Source organism: Nannospalax galili, unplaced genomic scaffold (assembly GCF_000622305.1).
Source record: "Nannospalax galili isolate Female #2095 unplaced genomic scaffold, S.galili_v1.0 scaffold280, whole genome shotgun sequence".
NCBI lineage: Eukaryota > Metazoa > Chordata > Mammalia > Rodentia > Spalacidae > Nannospalax > Nannospalax galili.
Genome location: NW_008347808.1, coordinates 1,481,824 through 1,497,333, shown reverse-complemented (window position 1 = coordinate 1,497,333; position 15,510 = coordinate 1,481,824). Strand labels below are relative to the sequence as shown.

General features: G+C 37.7%; 1 protein-coding gene across 4 annotated transcripts in view; it reads right to left on the bottom strand.

Moving 5' to 3' along the window:
- Nucleotides 1-590: 590 nt before the first annotated feature.
- Heph (hephaestin) overlaps nt 591-15,510 on the bottom strand; it is an 85,995-nt gene continuing 71,075 nt past the window's right edge. For 3 of the 4 annotated variants that reach the window (XM_017800936.2, XM_017800937.2, XM_008844362.3), the window contains 6 exons: nt 13,554-13,660; nt 12,445-12,670; nt 9,521-9,660; nt 8,490-8,652; nt 3,960-4,004; nt 591-1,511 (listed from right to left, as the gene is read on the bottom strand). In XM_017800936.2, coding sequence (XP_017656425.1) covers nt 1,279-1,511; nt 3,960-4,004; nt 8,490-8,652; nt 9,521-9,660; nt 12,445-12,670; nt 13,554-13,660 — 914 coding nt within the window. In that variant the 3' untranslated portion in view covers nt 591-1,278. The remainder of the gene's footprint in view (nt 1,512-3,959; nt 4,005-8,489; nt 8,653-9,520; nt 9,661-12,444; nt 12,671-13,553; nt 13,661-15,510) is intronic. The other variant, XM_008844361.3, reaches the window with a different exon arrangement.

Below are 15,510 nucleotides of genomic sequence, written 5' to 3'. Positions count from 1 at the left end.
TCTCCTTACCACTGTTATTATCATTACTCTCCATGATGTCCCTTCTGTTCTCCATTTGCCATATGGTACAGTACTGTGGAAACTACAGTGGGGACGAGATATCTTATTGCATCCCTATTACATTTCTTATCTGAGTTTTCTAACTAATGTTTCAGAGAGGATAAAACTTTCTGGTAACAAAGGGATGCTGCTGTAAGGTACAGCAAAAATAACTGTTCTATAGAGGTTTACAAAATTGCAAATATATCTCCTTACATGCCTGCAGTACCCCCCAGGAAAGACTAGCATGTATGTACCTACCTCTCCTTTCGCAGTGGACAGGTATGGGTTTGGTTTCAGTATCTCTTCTGGCAACTTTTCTTGACATACAGAAAACTTTTGCCAACCACAGGACCGCTCATTTTCTAGGCTGTTACCCACTACTTTTGCTTAGAGGCTTCCTTTGGGGAAGCACAGAAACCTCCAAGATTCACAAAATACTTATAGATCTATAATATGTTTCACCAAACTCCTGAGACTCTTTTGTTTAAAATGCAATCCCACCTTCCAGAAGCCACATGGCTCATCAAAATCAAAATTCGGCAACTCAATGTTTTAGTAAGCACTTTAATGGACAGGATTTGCTGCCTCAAACGTGGAGATGTTCAACATTCCCTTCAGTACCACGTGCAGGAACCTGAAGGACTCATTTGCAGGTGTTTCTGGTTCCAGAGGTTGTAGATACTCATAAAAGCCAAAATTCATTCATTTACTTCTCTAAAATAGTCCATTGCCAAAGAAAATCAAAGCATAATTTGGATTTCCAACCCCCACCCTACCTCAAAGTTCCTATCATGCCTAAGTGGTCCTTAGTCTGTTGTAGGTTATCTTCATGGATCATCACTTGACCTCACTTAAATTTAAATTTATACTTGTCTAGGTCCTGAAAATAGAAATCTAACTAGTGAGCTTTTTCTTGGTATCTACTTTATGAGAATGATTAAGTTCTAAGAATTTCTATACTTTCCAGGAATTGGTGGGTGATATAAACCAGTTGCTTGAATTTGTAGTGTAGGATATTCTGATGGGACTTGCTTAGTCCCAACTGCCTCAGTCGGCAAAGAAAATAAAGACAAGGTGAAAGCATATGATTTCCATGTAAATAAATAAATGAAGATATACCCAGACAATTTTGATTCCATCCTCTGCCTCTCCATTACCCTTGAAAACACTGCTGGTGTATGGCCTCCTGGGAGTACATTCCAGATTGCTTTCAGAGGATTTCTTCAGTTTCAGCTATTACTGCTTGAGAGACAGAAGCTTGAAGCTATCATCAAGGATAGACCTCCTGTTGCGCCGTAGCTTTCTTTGTCGATGTTGGTACCAGACTACACCAACAAGTGCCAGAACCACAAGCAGAAGAAGTATACCCACGGCAACCAAAACAGAAGCCAGAATCTCAGCATTCTTTACGGGGATCTGCATGCCCAGCATCTTCACACTGCCTTCTCCAATGCCTCCTGGAATCGCTGCTGAAAAAGAGGAAGAAGGAAATGGGAACCCATGGATGGAGTCAACTTTTATAGCCATCTCCTGGAGAAATAAGTTCATACAAATAGGACAGAAGACCTGTCCCTGTCCTTCAAAAAATATCAGCTGATGAAGATAGATTCCAAAGTTACAAACCGAGAATCATAATATCACAGCTGAAAGTTTTCCTCGACTACGATGTACACTCTGCCCATAGAAAGACCTGTAGAAGAATCATTGTAATATACCTAAAGTCATTTGCTGGAGAAAAAAATAATAGTTGAGCTTGATCTGCATGGATCATCATGAGGGTAGAATTAAAAGCAATAAGGGAAGCTTCATAAAGAACATTGAGTCAATCCAGCTTACCAACGCTCATTTTACTATTAAATTATGACAACAAGCTGCCTCTGTGCCATCCGGACATCCATCCTTGTCGGTCAGTAATGTTGGAAAGAACACTCCTAATGATTGTACTAGTTTCCGCCATATAAAATTTCCATGGCACTGACCTGAAGAGTAAAGCTCAGATTCTTAAGCTACACATTCCAGTCCTCAAAATCCAGCTCTACCCTGCCTTACTAGTCTTATCTGCTATTATTCAGCCACAGAAACTCAGTCTTTATTTCCCCAAAATGATGACCCTTTTAGAGGTTTCTGTCTTTGTTCATGCTGCTCCTTTGGCCTGAATACCTTCTTACTTCTCATCACCTTTCCAGCTCCAGGTTAAAAGTTGTATGTCTGTAATCTATTTGGACAATTAATCATCCCTTCTTCCCAGTTCACAAATTGCCTGTACACTTCATGCTCCTATTATTTACCTACTCTATCTATGACCTGGGGCTGAGTGACCTACTCCCTACTGGATCTTAGTTTCCTTTTTTCATAAAATGAAGGTAGTGACCATGCAAAAATAGAGGCTTATTATCAGACTTAAATAGGTTAATACAGAATATTTTGCATGGCACCTGGTAAATAAGAAGTACAAAATAATTGTTAGATGTTATTACTGTTTACCCTTTTTACGCACAGCATGTAGCATTACAATTATTGTTTCTGTGTCTCATTCCATTTTTAGGCCATGGAAAGTAGCAGTTTTGTCATAGTTATCTTTGTGCTTCCATTAATTGACACTTGTTTGATGAATGCATAATTGGATGAATGTGTTCTAGCAGAACTAAGAGAAGATGGAATGTAGTGAGTTCAAATAGACACTGAAAAGCATTCTGGTTTTGAGTTTACTTTCTATCATTTATTACACGTGCAACCCCAGACAAATGGCACATATAGAAATTTTTGAGTTTTAATAGACCAACATATTTTTCAATTATTTCTACATGTGAGATTCTATGAGAAAAGTATGTATATACAATATGCATGCATGTGTTCACACATATACGCATAAGATATGTGAACATACATAAAAATATCTATGTATATAGATACCTATATATGTAATAACTGAAATATATATATAATTGTTAAGCTTTTGAAATTGAAGTAAATGTAGTCTAATTCTCATTTCACTGTCACTTGATTTCTTTCTAACCCCTCCAAGATATATTCTTACATATATCATGAGATACTTAGGTAGATCATTAGGACTTCTCTAATGAGAAGCTAACTTTCAGTGCAGCTGGAAACCTCCAGAGGAAACACATATTCTCTAATGCCTCTTTTGTGTTTGTCTGGTTTTGATCTTTTGATACAGAGTCTTACTATTAGTCCAGGCTGGCCTAGAACTATGATTCTCCTGCTCCACTTCCCAAATGTGCAGATTATAGGCGTACAATAACACATCTGGGTCTGATAGCCCTTGCAACATACATAACTTTCTGAATTTTTCCTAGTACAAGGAAAACAGCATGAAGAATGAAAGCACTATTTGGACCTAAGCTTCATAGGTCAAGAGTTTTTATTTTCTCAAAGCTAAAAAATGACTGGTTCCAAAGTTATAACGTTTAAGTACTCTTAACGTTTAGACTAAGAGAAAAGGGAAAAGAATAAATATGTCATTGAAAGATGGTGTTCTAGTCTCACATTGTCCCTGCAGGAATTCTTGTTTATGCTAAACCTCTTTCAGGTCTAACCCAGCAGGACTTGGAATTTTCTTCTCCCTCATATGATGGATTGAGAGCTAAGAATACAGCTTTCTAACTGAGGATAAGGTTGTTTTCCCTGGCTTCACAGGTTGCAAGGTAGACTGCGAGAGAATAAACATGTTCAGGATAGCTGAATGTTGATTCATTGGATTCTGATACCTTAAAGAAATCTCACGACTCACCTTTCAGTAGTATTAGAGATAACTAGAGATAACACACATTTCAGAGATCTGTTTCCCCTCTCTCTCTCTCTCTCTCTCTCTCTCTCTCTCTCTCACACACACACACACACACACACACACACTCACTCTACATGTAACTTTCAAGTCTGTAAATCATTTTACATACCTTTTCCAATCTTGGTGGTAATGGTAGTGATAGTGCTGAAATGTTCTGGGGGAAGAAGACAAGAGGTTAGTCCTGTTATTCTATTAATCTATAGGTTCTCTATGGGAGATTTAGATTGCTTGAGAGAATTTCTTTGTGGAATGTGCTGCTTTATTGAGGAGAAACTACTCTTTGATTGGATACGAAACATGCTTTGTAGGAGGGAATCCATGCCCAGTACTATAAAACTTGTTAAAAACCCATAGTGGAGGATATCATAGGTGCTAAGGGGAAATGAATACTGTTATTTGGCAAACTCGCACAACATCAAATTGCCTTCTCAATATTTAAGTTTATACTCATAGATATAAATTACTCTCGGCTTTAATCAGAGAGGCCTCTCTTTCTAGTAAACAGTGGGTGAATGTAGAAGCTCATGGCTACCTGGGACATTGAGAATAAATGACAGAAGAGTGCTTGATCCTAAAGAAGACATTTATACCATTATTATAAGACTCGGGGAACACTGTGTAAGAAAGTGCAGAAAGAATGTAAGAGTTGGAGTAGGGAGAAGGGTTGCAACATGTCACCTCCTGAGCAAGACACAGTCATTGCGATCATGAACAAACAGCAGTCATGGATGCCTGTACTGTGTCTGCACAAGAATGGGCTCATCGATAGTCAGTCATGGATGGAGGAGAGGCTCGGGGGAGCCTTCCCATCACTGTTGATCTATTTTTGCTGATAGATTCAGGAACATGGGGAGCCATTTTCTTTAGTTATGTATCCACTGATGACCCCACCACTCCCCAATGGATAGCTCTAATCTGTTCTCAAACAGATGGTCCTGGTAAAACTAAATGGGTCAAAAAACCAATCCGAGAAAGGGAATGATAGCAATAAGGACAGGGTGTGTTAGAGATGGAAGGGGGGTAAAATTGGAGAGACTACTATCAAAATACATTATGGACTTGTTTGAAACTGTCAAATAACCAAGTTAATCCATAAAAATTAATATATGTTAAGCTGATTTTGAATGATGACAGTAAATAAGGGAAAGAGCATAGGAAGCCAAAATGGAAGTTACCCTTTTGCTTTTATTTACATGTTTCTTGGCACTTCCTTTACCATCATTATAGTTGAATATCACACTATTTCTCTTCCCAGATTCCCCATTCTCCCCTCAGAAAGCCCCTGCTCCTTGTCAAACGTACTTCTCTACACATTCGATCCCTTCTCAGAATACTTATTCCTTTTTTCTTCAATGAGGTTGACCTTTTTCTGTGGCATATGCTATTAATATATTTATACACTCACAATTCCACTTGTCAATAATTGTTCCTCACACTTTAGTAAAGATCTAGTTTTTGAGGCAAATATTATCCAACTAGAAAAACTAAAATCATTTCTTATTACTCTTACCTACTATTTCTCTTCATCCACAGAAGCCTTTGGTTATAACCACAGTCTTTCTCAATTCCTAACATGGCTGTTGACCTAGCCATGTTTACAGACCTTTTCAGTGTAAAGACTTTTATATCCACTCCAGCTCTAGCAGTCATGGTCATACTGGATTGGTGATCCAGACATGTACCACTTTAGTATCCAAAATCAAACAAAAACTTCCTTTCTTTTCAGTGTACTATTATTTAGCTTACTAAAATCTTGTTATTCTTCCATTGTTAGACCTTTAGTTCCTAAATTATTTGACTTTCCACAACCTACCCCTTTCATCTATTTCTTCTCTTCCATTCATGACCAGGTTAGATACCATGGTATACTACTTCAAGCACTAATATACAAAAATACAGTAACTGCCCTTGTCTTGTATTTTTCCTTATATGCTCAATAGTGCCCGGTGTGTTTGTAGGGGGAGGTGGAATCACATACATAATCATAAAGACTTGAATTCTTTGTGTCAAATTTTAACTAAGTCCTGAAAATTATACAGCAAAATAATAATGACTTTATTTACCATCCTCAATATAGTTACTGCAACACAGCCTAATTTCCTGAACAGCAGATTTCCTCTCAGCAGATGCTATATGATACATGACAGAGGAATCAGAGACCATAATGCAGAAACTCTGCCCATCTACGAAGACCTTCCTGTAAACCTATACAGCAAACCTCATTTTTTCTGTGTTTTCTCATCACAAAGGAAAGACTATCTTCCTCCAGTATTATATTAATCTTTCACTTTAGCTATGTTTCTCATCACTCGCTGCTTCATCAGGAACTTTGTTTCAACAATTAGCGTTTTTCTTCTTCTCTTTAACCCTTTCTTCTGACTGCCCTGTTAGCATACGTGGAGTTAGAACAAAATAGAATCAAGCCATACTGAGGAATAAACAAAAGGCAAACAGATTAAGATTTATGGGTTGGATTTTGTTGTAGGCTGACATGAGATGCCATGATGATACATACTGAGGCAGCCTCAAATGTTGGATGACTAATATTTGCGAATGCCCCATTATTAGAAGACAGCCTGTTGTCTTGAACCTACAGTGCCTTGATGACATATCAATTTATAAACTGGCTTCTGTTTTCCGGACTGTTATAATATGGCATCTGGGTTATAAGGAATTATACCTAAGTAATAAGTAGGTGCAACATTCTAGCATTATGGTTTACCAAACAGTAAAATTTTTACTAATACAGGGAATCATAACATACTATAATTTTGTCTTCTTATATGAACTAAAGAACAGAGGTGTATTCTCTACCCTGGGTTGTTAAATCTGAGCAGCCAAGGACATCTTTACACTCTCTATGCCTTTTGATAAAGTGATAATGGTTGCCAATTTCAGAATATTTATTCACATATTACCATTTTACAAAGCAGTAGGACATAAAAAAATTCATTGCTGTGGGCCTACAGTACATCTTGGAAGGGATATAATACTGGGGGCTAGACGTAAGTCATGTAGAATAAGAAGTGAGACATTTAACCTTTTATGGTTCTAAAATATAAAAGCAACAGAGCCTATCTTTTTATCCTTTGTGAAGAACAAAAATAATTAAAAAGTAATTGGCCCATCTTTCCTTTCCGTATAAAAAGTACAAGGGAAAAAGTTTCCACTCTTGGTAACAATAATATCTGGGATAAGCAGTAATTGGTCAAAATCTGTTTCTAACCTTTGATAGAATAGAAAACAACTGCCATTCATAGACATCACAAAACCATGGTTAGAGTAACAATTAGAATTCTTTTTCTTCTCTTGTGAAAAGGACTCATTCACTAGAAATTGAGGTGTGGGGGCGTCAGTGAGCACATGCTTAACATGTGTAAGGCCCTGGGTTCAATCCTCAATGCTATGAAAACAAGAATAAAACAAATGATTCATGATCTCTAGGCTGATCCTTGGAAGGAAAAAAGACAGAGGGGTATAGAAAGGGATAAAAGGAAGTGGAGAGAACAGGCAGAGTTGTGGGGATTCAACTACCGTTTTTGAAATAGAAAGAAACTAGAAAGAGTGTGTGCCCAATATTCTTGTGCCCTCTGCCCACGGTCCACCTAGGACTTATATTCAGACACTACTAAAATGGTATTTACCTATCAGGAACGACGGTAGACATTTATCCCATGGCCACCATGTCAACGAAATGCTATAGGTAGGGGGTGATTCACATCTGGATAGCCTTGGTTGTTCTTGCCCCCTATAGCAGTTCAACTTTCCCTGGAGACTTACTGTTGTGGTTCCTGGGTATAATACACTCTACCATGTTCTGCTGGACTTGGCTGACTTGTAGACATTTGGGGGCTTTTATTTATTTTATTTTGTAATTTTCATTTGTCTGGGGAATGTGGTGTGCTTGTTTGTGTTTGTGGTGTATATGTTCAGGTGCATGTCATGTGCATGGCCCATGCCCGTGAATACAAAGGCTATAGTAAGAAATTGGGTGTTTTCTTCTATTTCTCTCCACCTTATTCATTTGAGACAGGGTCTCCCACTGAACCGGAAACTTGCCATTTTGGCTTGCCAGCGAGATCCAAGGATTTGCCTGTCTCCACCCAACAACACTGGGATTATAGGCACATGCAGTCATATCCAGCTTCTCTTACAAGGGTGATGGGGATTCAAACTCTAGTTCTCATGCTTGTATAGCAGACGGTCTTACCCATTGAGACTCTTTCCAGTCCTAGATGTTAGATTTTATTGACAATGACACATCGTAACAAGATTCAGTAACAATGTTCCTTGAAAGGGGACTTCTATGATACTCTAATGATGAATGTATAAGTAAATTGAATTTATATCAGAGAGTATACAGGTTCACTAGACAAAGAGCCCACCCAGTTTTGGGTTCGGCAAAAGCAAGTGCGCTAAACAGGTATAAAACTAATGAGGATTGATGCAGGTTTGCTGCTTGCAATGGAGGGTAAGAAACATTGCTTGGGGGAGGGGTATCTAAAGAGGGGCCCTACACTTTACAAAACCTGGTTCCTCTGGGTCACAATAAGAAGTGCAAGAGGCTCTTTAGTGTTACCTGGTTCTTATAGGCTAAACAAAGTGTCAAAATGACCCACCTTGAGGAGTTTCATCTTACCTTCTCGAGACAAGACAGTAAAGATGGTCTCCATGCCAGCATGGACATGGTCAGTCACATGGCAATGCATCAACCATGTCCCAGGGTTGCTGGCTACCATCTCTACAACCTCAAAAGTTCCTGGGAAGAGATCCACCACATCTGCCCGGTAGCTGTGTCCATTCTGTAAGAAATAGTGCAATAAAAAGGAATAGGAATAAATGTATAGTCATTGTTTCACAGTTCATAGGAACTAAAAGTGTTTGATTGACCATGTTAGGGACATAAGAATCTACAATGCTCACACCATATAGAGACTTCAGTGTGAATTTTATTTATCTCTCCTAGGGTCCACCCATGCAAACTAAAACAACAAACCACTTTTCTCTTCCTATTTTTTTCACAAAGTGGCAGAAATAAAAGATATTACCAGTTCTTTCAGGGGGCTCAAAACAAGTTTTTCCATAACTTTCTGTTGGCTAAAATCTGGAGAATTTAGTATAAGCTCTGATCCCCAGGATGGATCCATATCTTTCCTTGAGAAATGAACTGAACTTAGTTTCTTCTTTGTCATAATCTTCATCAGCAGTTCTAGATCTTTAAGTCTACATCGGTGCCTCCAACTCTATGCTCTTTTCCTGAGTTTAAATCTTTTTCAAAATTGTGTATTATCCTATATAGTTCCTGAATTGAAACATTTATTACAATGTATTTAAGATTTTCAGGGATTCGAAGACACTGAAATTGTTGCTCTTAGGATCACTGCTCACTAAACCTGAAGTCATTAGTTGAGATCCAGAGCCAATGATTTCTTCCAATTCCTTACCTTGTAAATTAGCCATTCTCCTCAATATCAGAAGAAAAAGATAAGGTCTACAATAAAGTGACTATCCTTGGATATACAATTGACAAGAATCCCTGACTCAATGTTCCATATAGTAGATTTCTATATTCTTTAACTATTACCTTATTTCTTGTTATTGCCTTCTTCAGCAGCTTTCAATATATTTTTATAATCATCCCTGAGGGACTCAACCTTCTTTTCAGCTCACCTGATAGAGAAAACTCTCTGCATGGAAGTGGACCGTGTGGATATCAGTATCTTGGCCCATGGCTAGCATGTACCAAGCTACTCGTTCTCCTTGGTACATAGTAAGACCTCTGAGGTTAGCATAGAGTTTCCCATTGATGGCTGTAGAAAAAGAAAATGTCTATTACATCTTTCCTTTGGATTCCCATTTGCCAGTGTCCTAGGTCTAGTCCCTGTCATTTTTAATGATAGTGTTAGGCTCCTAATTTGCCACATCTCTAGTCCATCTATCTCTCTTCAGTCTATCTTCTACAGTGATGCTATGAATTACCCCTCTAAACAATTAATCTATCACTCTTGTTGTAGTGCTTAAAATATGTTTTTAGTTTTTTCTGTTTCGGTTATTAAATTTTTTCATTGAATTTTTGTGCCTTTCATACAATATAGCTTGATGGTATTTAGATCCCCTCTCCTATCCACATGTGGCTCCTCTCTTTTCAAAAAGCAATTATTTGACTCTGTAGTTCAACCAATATAGTCATTTACACTACAATAATATACCACCTTCCCAGAGTTACCCCTACTAGTCAATATACTAATACGAACTGCTGAGATTTTTTTCTTGCCATCCTCTACATGATCTATGCATGTTCTCTGGGCCCTTAGTTTTCTGAATTTCCCTGAGTTTCCCTTTCAGAAGTCCTGATTCCTTTTTCTTAACTTTAAAAATTTATTGAGAATTTCATACATGCATAGAAGGTGTTTTGATCAAATCCATGCCCACTCCTCCCCTCCAACTCCACCTCCTCCCATATCTCCAAATCACTTTTTTCTGACAATTTCATGTACTCTGTTTTTTTAAATGGGGCTTTTTCCTACACTAACATTCCCCCCTCTGAAGACTGCAATACTGTAGTGCCCACCTGTAGCTAAGGGAGACAACCCACTATTGTTCTAAAATGATGGCTAAATTTGTTTTCTCCCCCAAGTCCTGATTCCTTTAAACCATCCTTAAAACTTCATACTCTCACCCTCAAGAAAACTTTTCTGATTTCCTAAGCTCCTCTCTGTACCCCTAATTTCTTATATCATGTTCTATTTCTGATCTCTAATACTATCAGTATGACTCATTAGAAGTCTGCAAAGCTATCTTATGTTTGCTTCTTATAAATTGTGGGAGCTTATATCTCCAAGTTGACTTAGGTTACTAATAAGCAGGAAATAAATATTTATACTATATTACTATAGATTTGTTGCATATAACAGAACCAGCAAACATCTCTATTCATAATAAGTATTGTCTTAACATATTCTCTTCCCACCCATGTCACTTCCTATGCTACAAAGCACTGAACAACTCACTACTAAATTAACTCATATTGGCAGAACTTTACCCAAAACAATTTCCTCCTACATCTCATGTTCCCATAGAGGGGTGCTAATTTGTACTCTACATCTCATAAGGGTAAATCATGAAAAGAATAGTTACAGTACTTCTCTATGTCTACCACCACCAAATTGTGGATTTAGCAGAAAGAACCAAAAATGCTCATGTAAGCTCCTTTTAGAGATTTACTATTTCTGATCACAGAAAGAGGTACAAATTGATTTTATTATGGGTAAGATTCTCCCTCACTCAATGGAGAGCGATCTTATTGACCATTTATGTCTAGAATAATGTAGAAAATCTATCTGTTGCAAGGTAAGGTATCAGCAAGCACAATTAGTAGTAAAACTAAATTCACTACTCCATTTAGCTTTCTCAGTAATAAGGCTTGTATTTGGTGTTCAGCATTTCTTTTTCTCAGTTGGTTCAGAAGTCTAGAAGCGTAGGTAGAATATTGTTTACTTGCCCCCTTGGACTCTGACATTATTTATCTTTGTATTTATACTGCTAATGATGAGAGTGATGAGTGTATTTATAGTGCTATATGAATAGATTAGATGGACTAATACCTGAAGTTTGGATAAATGGACACAAGCAGATGAAAGTGGGCATTAGTCAAATCCTACATTAGCAGAACCTAAATGTGCCCTCATTTCCTCTTTGTTCTGATCCATTTATTTCTGTGACTTGACAGAAACTAAAAAGTTCACTTTGTGAAGTTTGTGAATCATCTGTTCTAATGTGAATCACTCACCTTTCCATCAAGGGGAAATAGATAAAGTCTGTGGGACAATGGGGTACTACTTTAGAGTTCCATTAGAGTCATTATCAAAGCTGCACCTCCCTCTCAGATCAAAGAAATCTTGGGCTAGAAGTGGTGGTGAGAAATCACTTCATACATTCCACTGCACTTAAGCTCTCCCTCTTATTTGAGATTCTCTCTTCTTTGTGAAATTCTACCAGATATCTAGAGCAAAGGAAGGCTTTGATGATGCAGTTTCCCCCTTAATCCATTCAAGAATAAAACAGTTCTTTATTGGATGTAATACAAGCCCAGTATGTGAGTCTCTGGGTCTGTCTTTTCCAATTATTCCATGTAAATTTATAAGCCATAAAAAAAACCAATTGTCCTTCATTTGTCTATACTGACAAAACAGATCCTGATTTTAAAATAGTGATTAACAAAATAGTTTTGAGGAAAAAAGACCGCTGAATTTTGAAACAGGGAGGCCTTAATAAGTTGACTAATTATATATAGAGAGTATCATAAGTCTTTGTCTTGGCTTATTTAATGTGGTCAGATTTGCTTCTGCCATCATGGTAACTTTACAGAGTTAGCTTCCTGTTTTCTTAACACCTGACCTAATCTGGACCATGTATCTGCTTTGAGTATATAAATGTATAAAAATAGGATTTATTCTAATTCCTTCCCATTCCACCACCCAATTTTCTCATTTTTGCTGGAGTTATGTGCCTGTAAGTACAGATGGGCCTAGCAGATCATCTCATGCAAACAGCAGGTACTACTCTGAAATAGGAGTAGCTTCTTTTCTACAGACCATGCATTTTATTGCTCTCCAAGAAAGTTGCATCCTGTAGGTTAACATGGCTTGGCTCTTGGGGCCCATAGGTTACCACATTCTCCTTCAGATACCAAGACTGGTTCTCATCAAAGATCAAAAACAACAAGGCAAATTCCTGGTCCATATCACTCCGGCTTCCATCGGGTTCCAGGACACCCTTTCGGCAGATGACTAAGGGCCCCACCAGGCCACTATACATGTCCTGAGGAAGGAAGGAAGGGGAAAGGGAGAAAGCCGTGATGTTATCCTTGATGGCAGTACTCTATAGGGAGTCGGCTCATATATAAGCATACTCTATTAGCATTCCATCGTAATGTCTTACATCATAATAAGTACCTTACTATGACATTTGAGTTCATTCCAACCATCATTTAGGACTTAGGTAAGATGTGATATACATGCTATGCTTTAGCTAGATTGAACTGTTCACTGAGTTTCCAATCTACCAACCTAAAGCCTTTTTAGGCAGCTTCTTTTGCCTGCCATACCCTTCTTTGAACAGATCCCTTATCGGAGGGCACACTGTTTAGATTTCAAAGCCCACAATGCAGTTACTTCTATTCTAATACTTTCTCTACTTCCCTTTTGCTCAGATGGACCACATACTGTGAAAGTGGAAAATAACTTATATTTGTATCATACAAAGCCCAAGAAAAATACCTACAGTACAGCAGACTAAATACATTGCTGACAGCTTATTATGACTGAGTGGCTAGGCAGACAAAACAATTTTTCAGATTAGGAAACAGAGGCAGCATAACTTTACTCCAGTAGCAATATATAGCCATATTGGGTACTAGAACCCTAATTTTCTGACAGTCACTCCATTATTTTAAAACTATGAGAACATATAGCCTTACAGTGTCCAAAAAGAACGGACAAGAAGGAAAATCCTCAGGACAAATACATGATGATACTACCTTCATCGCTCTTCTTGAATAATAAAATAAGCCCAACATTTGGGGAAATTTCCTCAAACTCTAGGCTCTGCTATCACCGAGATGAGTTTCTGCTGTCATCGTTGCTTTGCCAGGCATTTTGCCCATTTTTGAGATTCCTCTGTAGACATTCAAGCTTGTCTTTACCTTGATGGGATCCACTGCAGAATAATAAATCCAGGAAATGCAGGCAGAGTCATTGGGTCCAGGACCAGATCTCTCTGGGATGTTCCACTGGTAAGTAACTACTTCACCTAAAAAACGTAATAAGGAACCTTCTGTTGGACCAAGTCAGAAATTTCTCTAAACTTCTACGTCTCCCCAAAAGGCTATGGCAGGTGAGTCTCAGAACCTTTAAGATCCTTTTTTATCATTTTTGTATCAGGCTCCATTGATTTTGGTTGCTTTTTTCACTTCTCTGGAAAATCCTCAACATTTTCTTAGGAAGAAAAAAAAAAAAGACCTTGCAAGACTCAGCAAGTAAGCAAACCTCACACGTCCCAGGACTTTCCCCAAGAATATAAGACTATAAAAATTGCTAAAGTAGAGGAGACTCTATAGGGACATCCAGAGATTCAAATTTAGTGAGTTATCACCTGTGATGGGGAGGGCTTTTCCACGATGCAATGGGCTTTAAATCATCCATACTTCTGTAAATAACCTCTCACTCATACTGACATAACTAACCTCAATAAACTCACTGGTTCAAACACTAGACTTTGGTGGAATGGTTAGTTTGGCAAATCATCACTGTCATAACTGGGGTTCATATCTCCCTAGGAAGTAACTAATAACAACTTCCTCTGCCTCTAGCCTTGCCCTCTCGAACCATGTTTCCAATTGATCCCATATTTATCTTCTCTAACAACTTTGTTTATGGTTCACATGTAATACAATTTTCTCATTACTAGTTAACGACTCTTTAATTGTATCATTGTACATTTATATACATTCATAGAATTATCACATTATAATGCACATTCAATTAATATAAACAGTAAAAATAAAATGTTGCCCCCAAATTAAAAAAAAAACACATTCACATGGTTCTATAACCACCATGATGATCCATTTTAGAACAATTCATCACACCAAACAAAGTCCCCATACTCCTATTACTCTCTAATCTACTCACCACCCCAATGTAACCACAAACCTGTTTTCTTAATTTTAACATTGTATTATTTTTATGTGTATGAGCCTGCATGCATGTAAGTGCACCCATGTTGTGCAATGCCCATGGTGGTCAGAAAAGGGTGTCAGATACCCTGGAAGTAGAGTTATGAAAAATTCTTTGCCACCATGTGGGTGCTGGGAATTGAACCTGGGTCTTCTACAGGAGCAGTTACTGCTCGTAACCTCTGAGTCATCTCTCCAAGCCCCACAAGCCTGTTTCTATCCCATTCTGAACATTTCGTGCAAATTGAATCATGTTATAGTGCTTTTTTTACAGGTTCTTTCATTTTAGATGATATTTTCATGATCTATCCATGCTGCCATGTTTATCCATACATAGTTGCTCCTTATTTTCAAAGCATATTCGATTTTATGGATATACCACATTTTATTCATTCATCAATTGATGGATATTGGGTCATTTCTGCCTTGAAGATATTATGAATGCTATTGCTATCAAGGACTGGGGTTGTAGTTCTGTGGAAAAGTCCTCTCCTGGCATATGTGATGCCCATAGTTCAGTCCAGAGTCATTCATTTATCAATTGATGGGTATTTGGTCATTTCTGCTTTGGGGATATTATGACATTACTAAAATCAAGGATTGGGGTTCTGATGTCCATAGTTTGGTCCAGAGGACCATAAAAAGTGCTATTTTCAATGATCAAGTTTTTATCTGGATATATGTTTTCATTACTTTTGTGTATGTATCTTTGGGTGGAATTACTGAATTGTATAATAACTGTAATTTTTAACTATTTGAGGAAATCATTTGGAAATGTTCTAAAGCCGTGAAACCATTTTGCATTCCCAAACACATCAGTGTGTAGGTTCTAATTTCTCGACATTCTTATGAAAACTAGGTATCTTTTTCTTTATTTGGTTTCAGCAGAGAAGTTTTATTTTATTGAACTTCTGATTTGTTACTC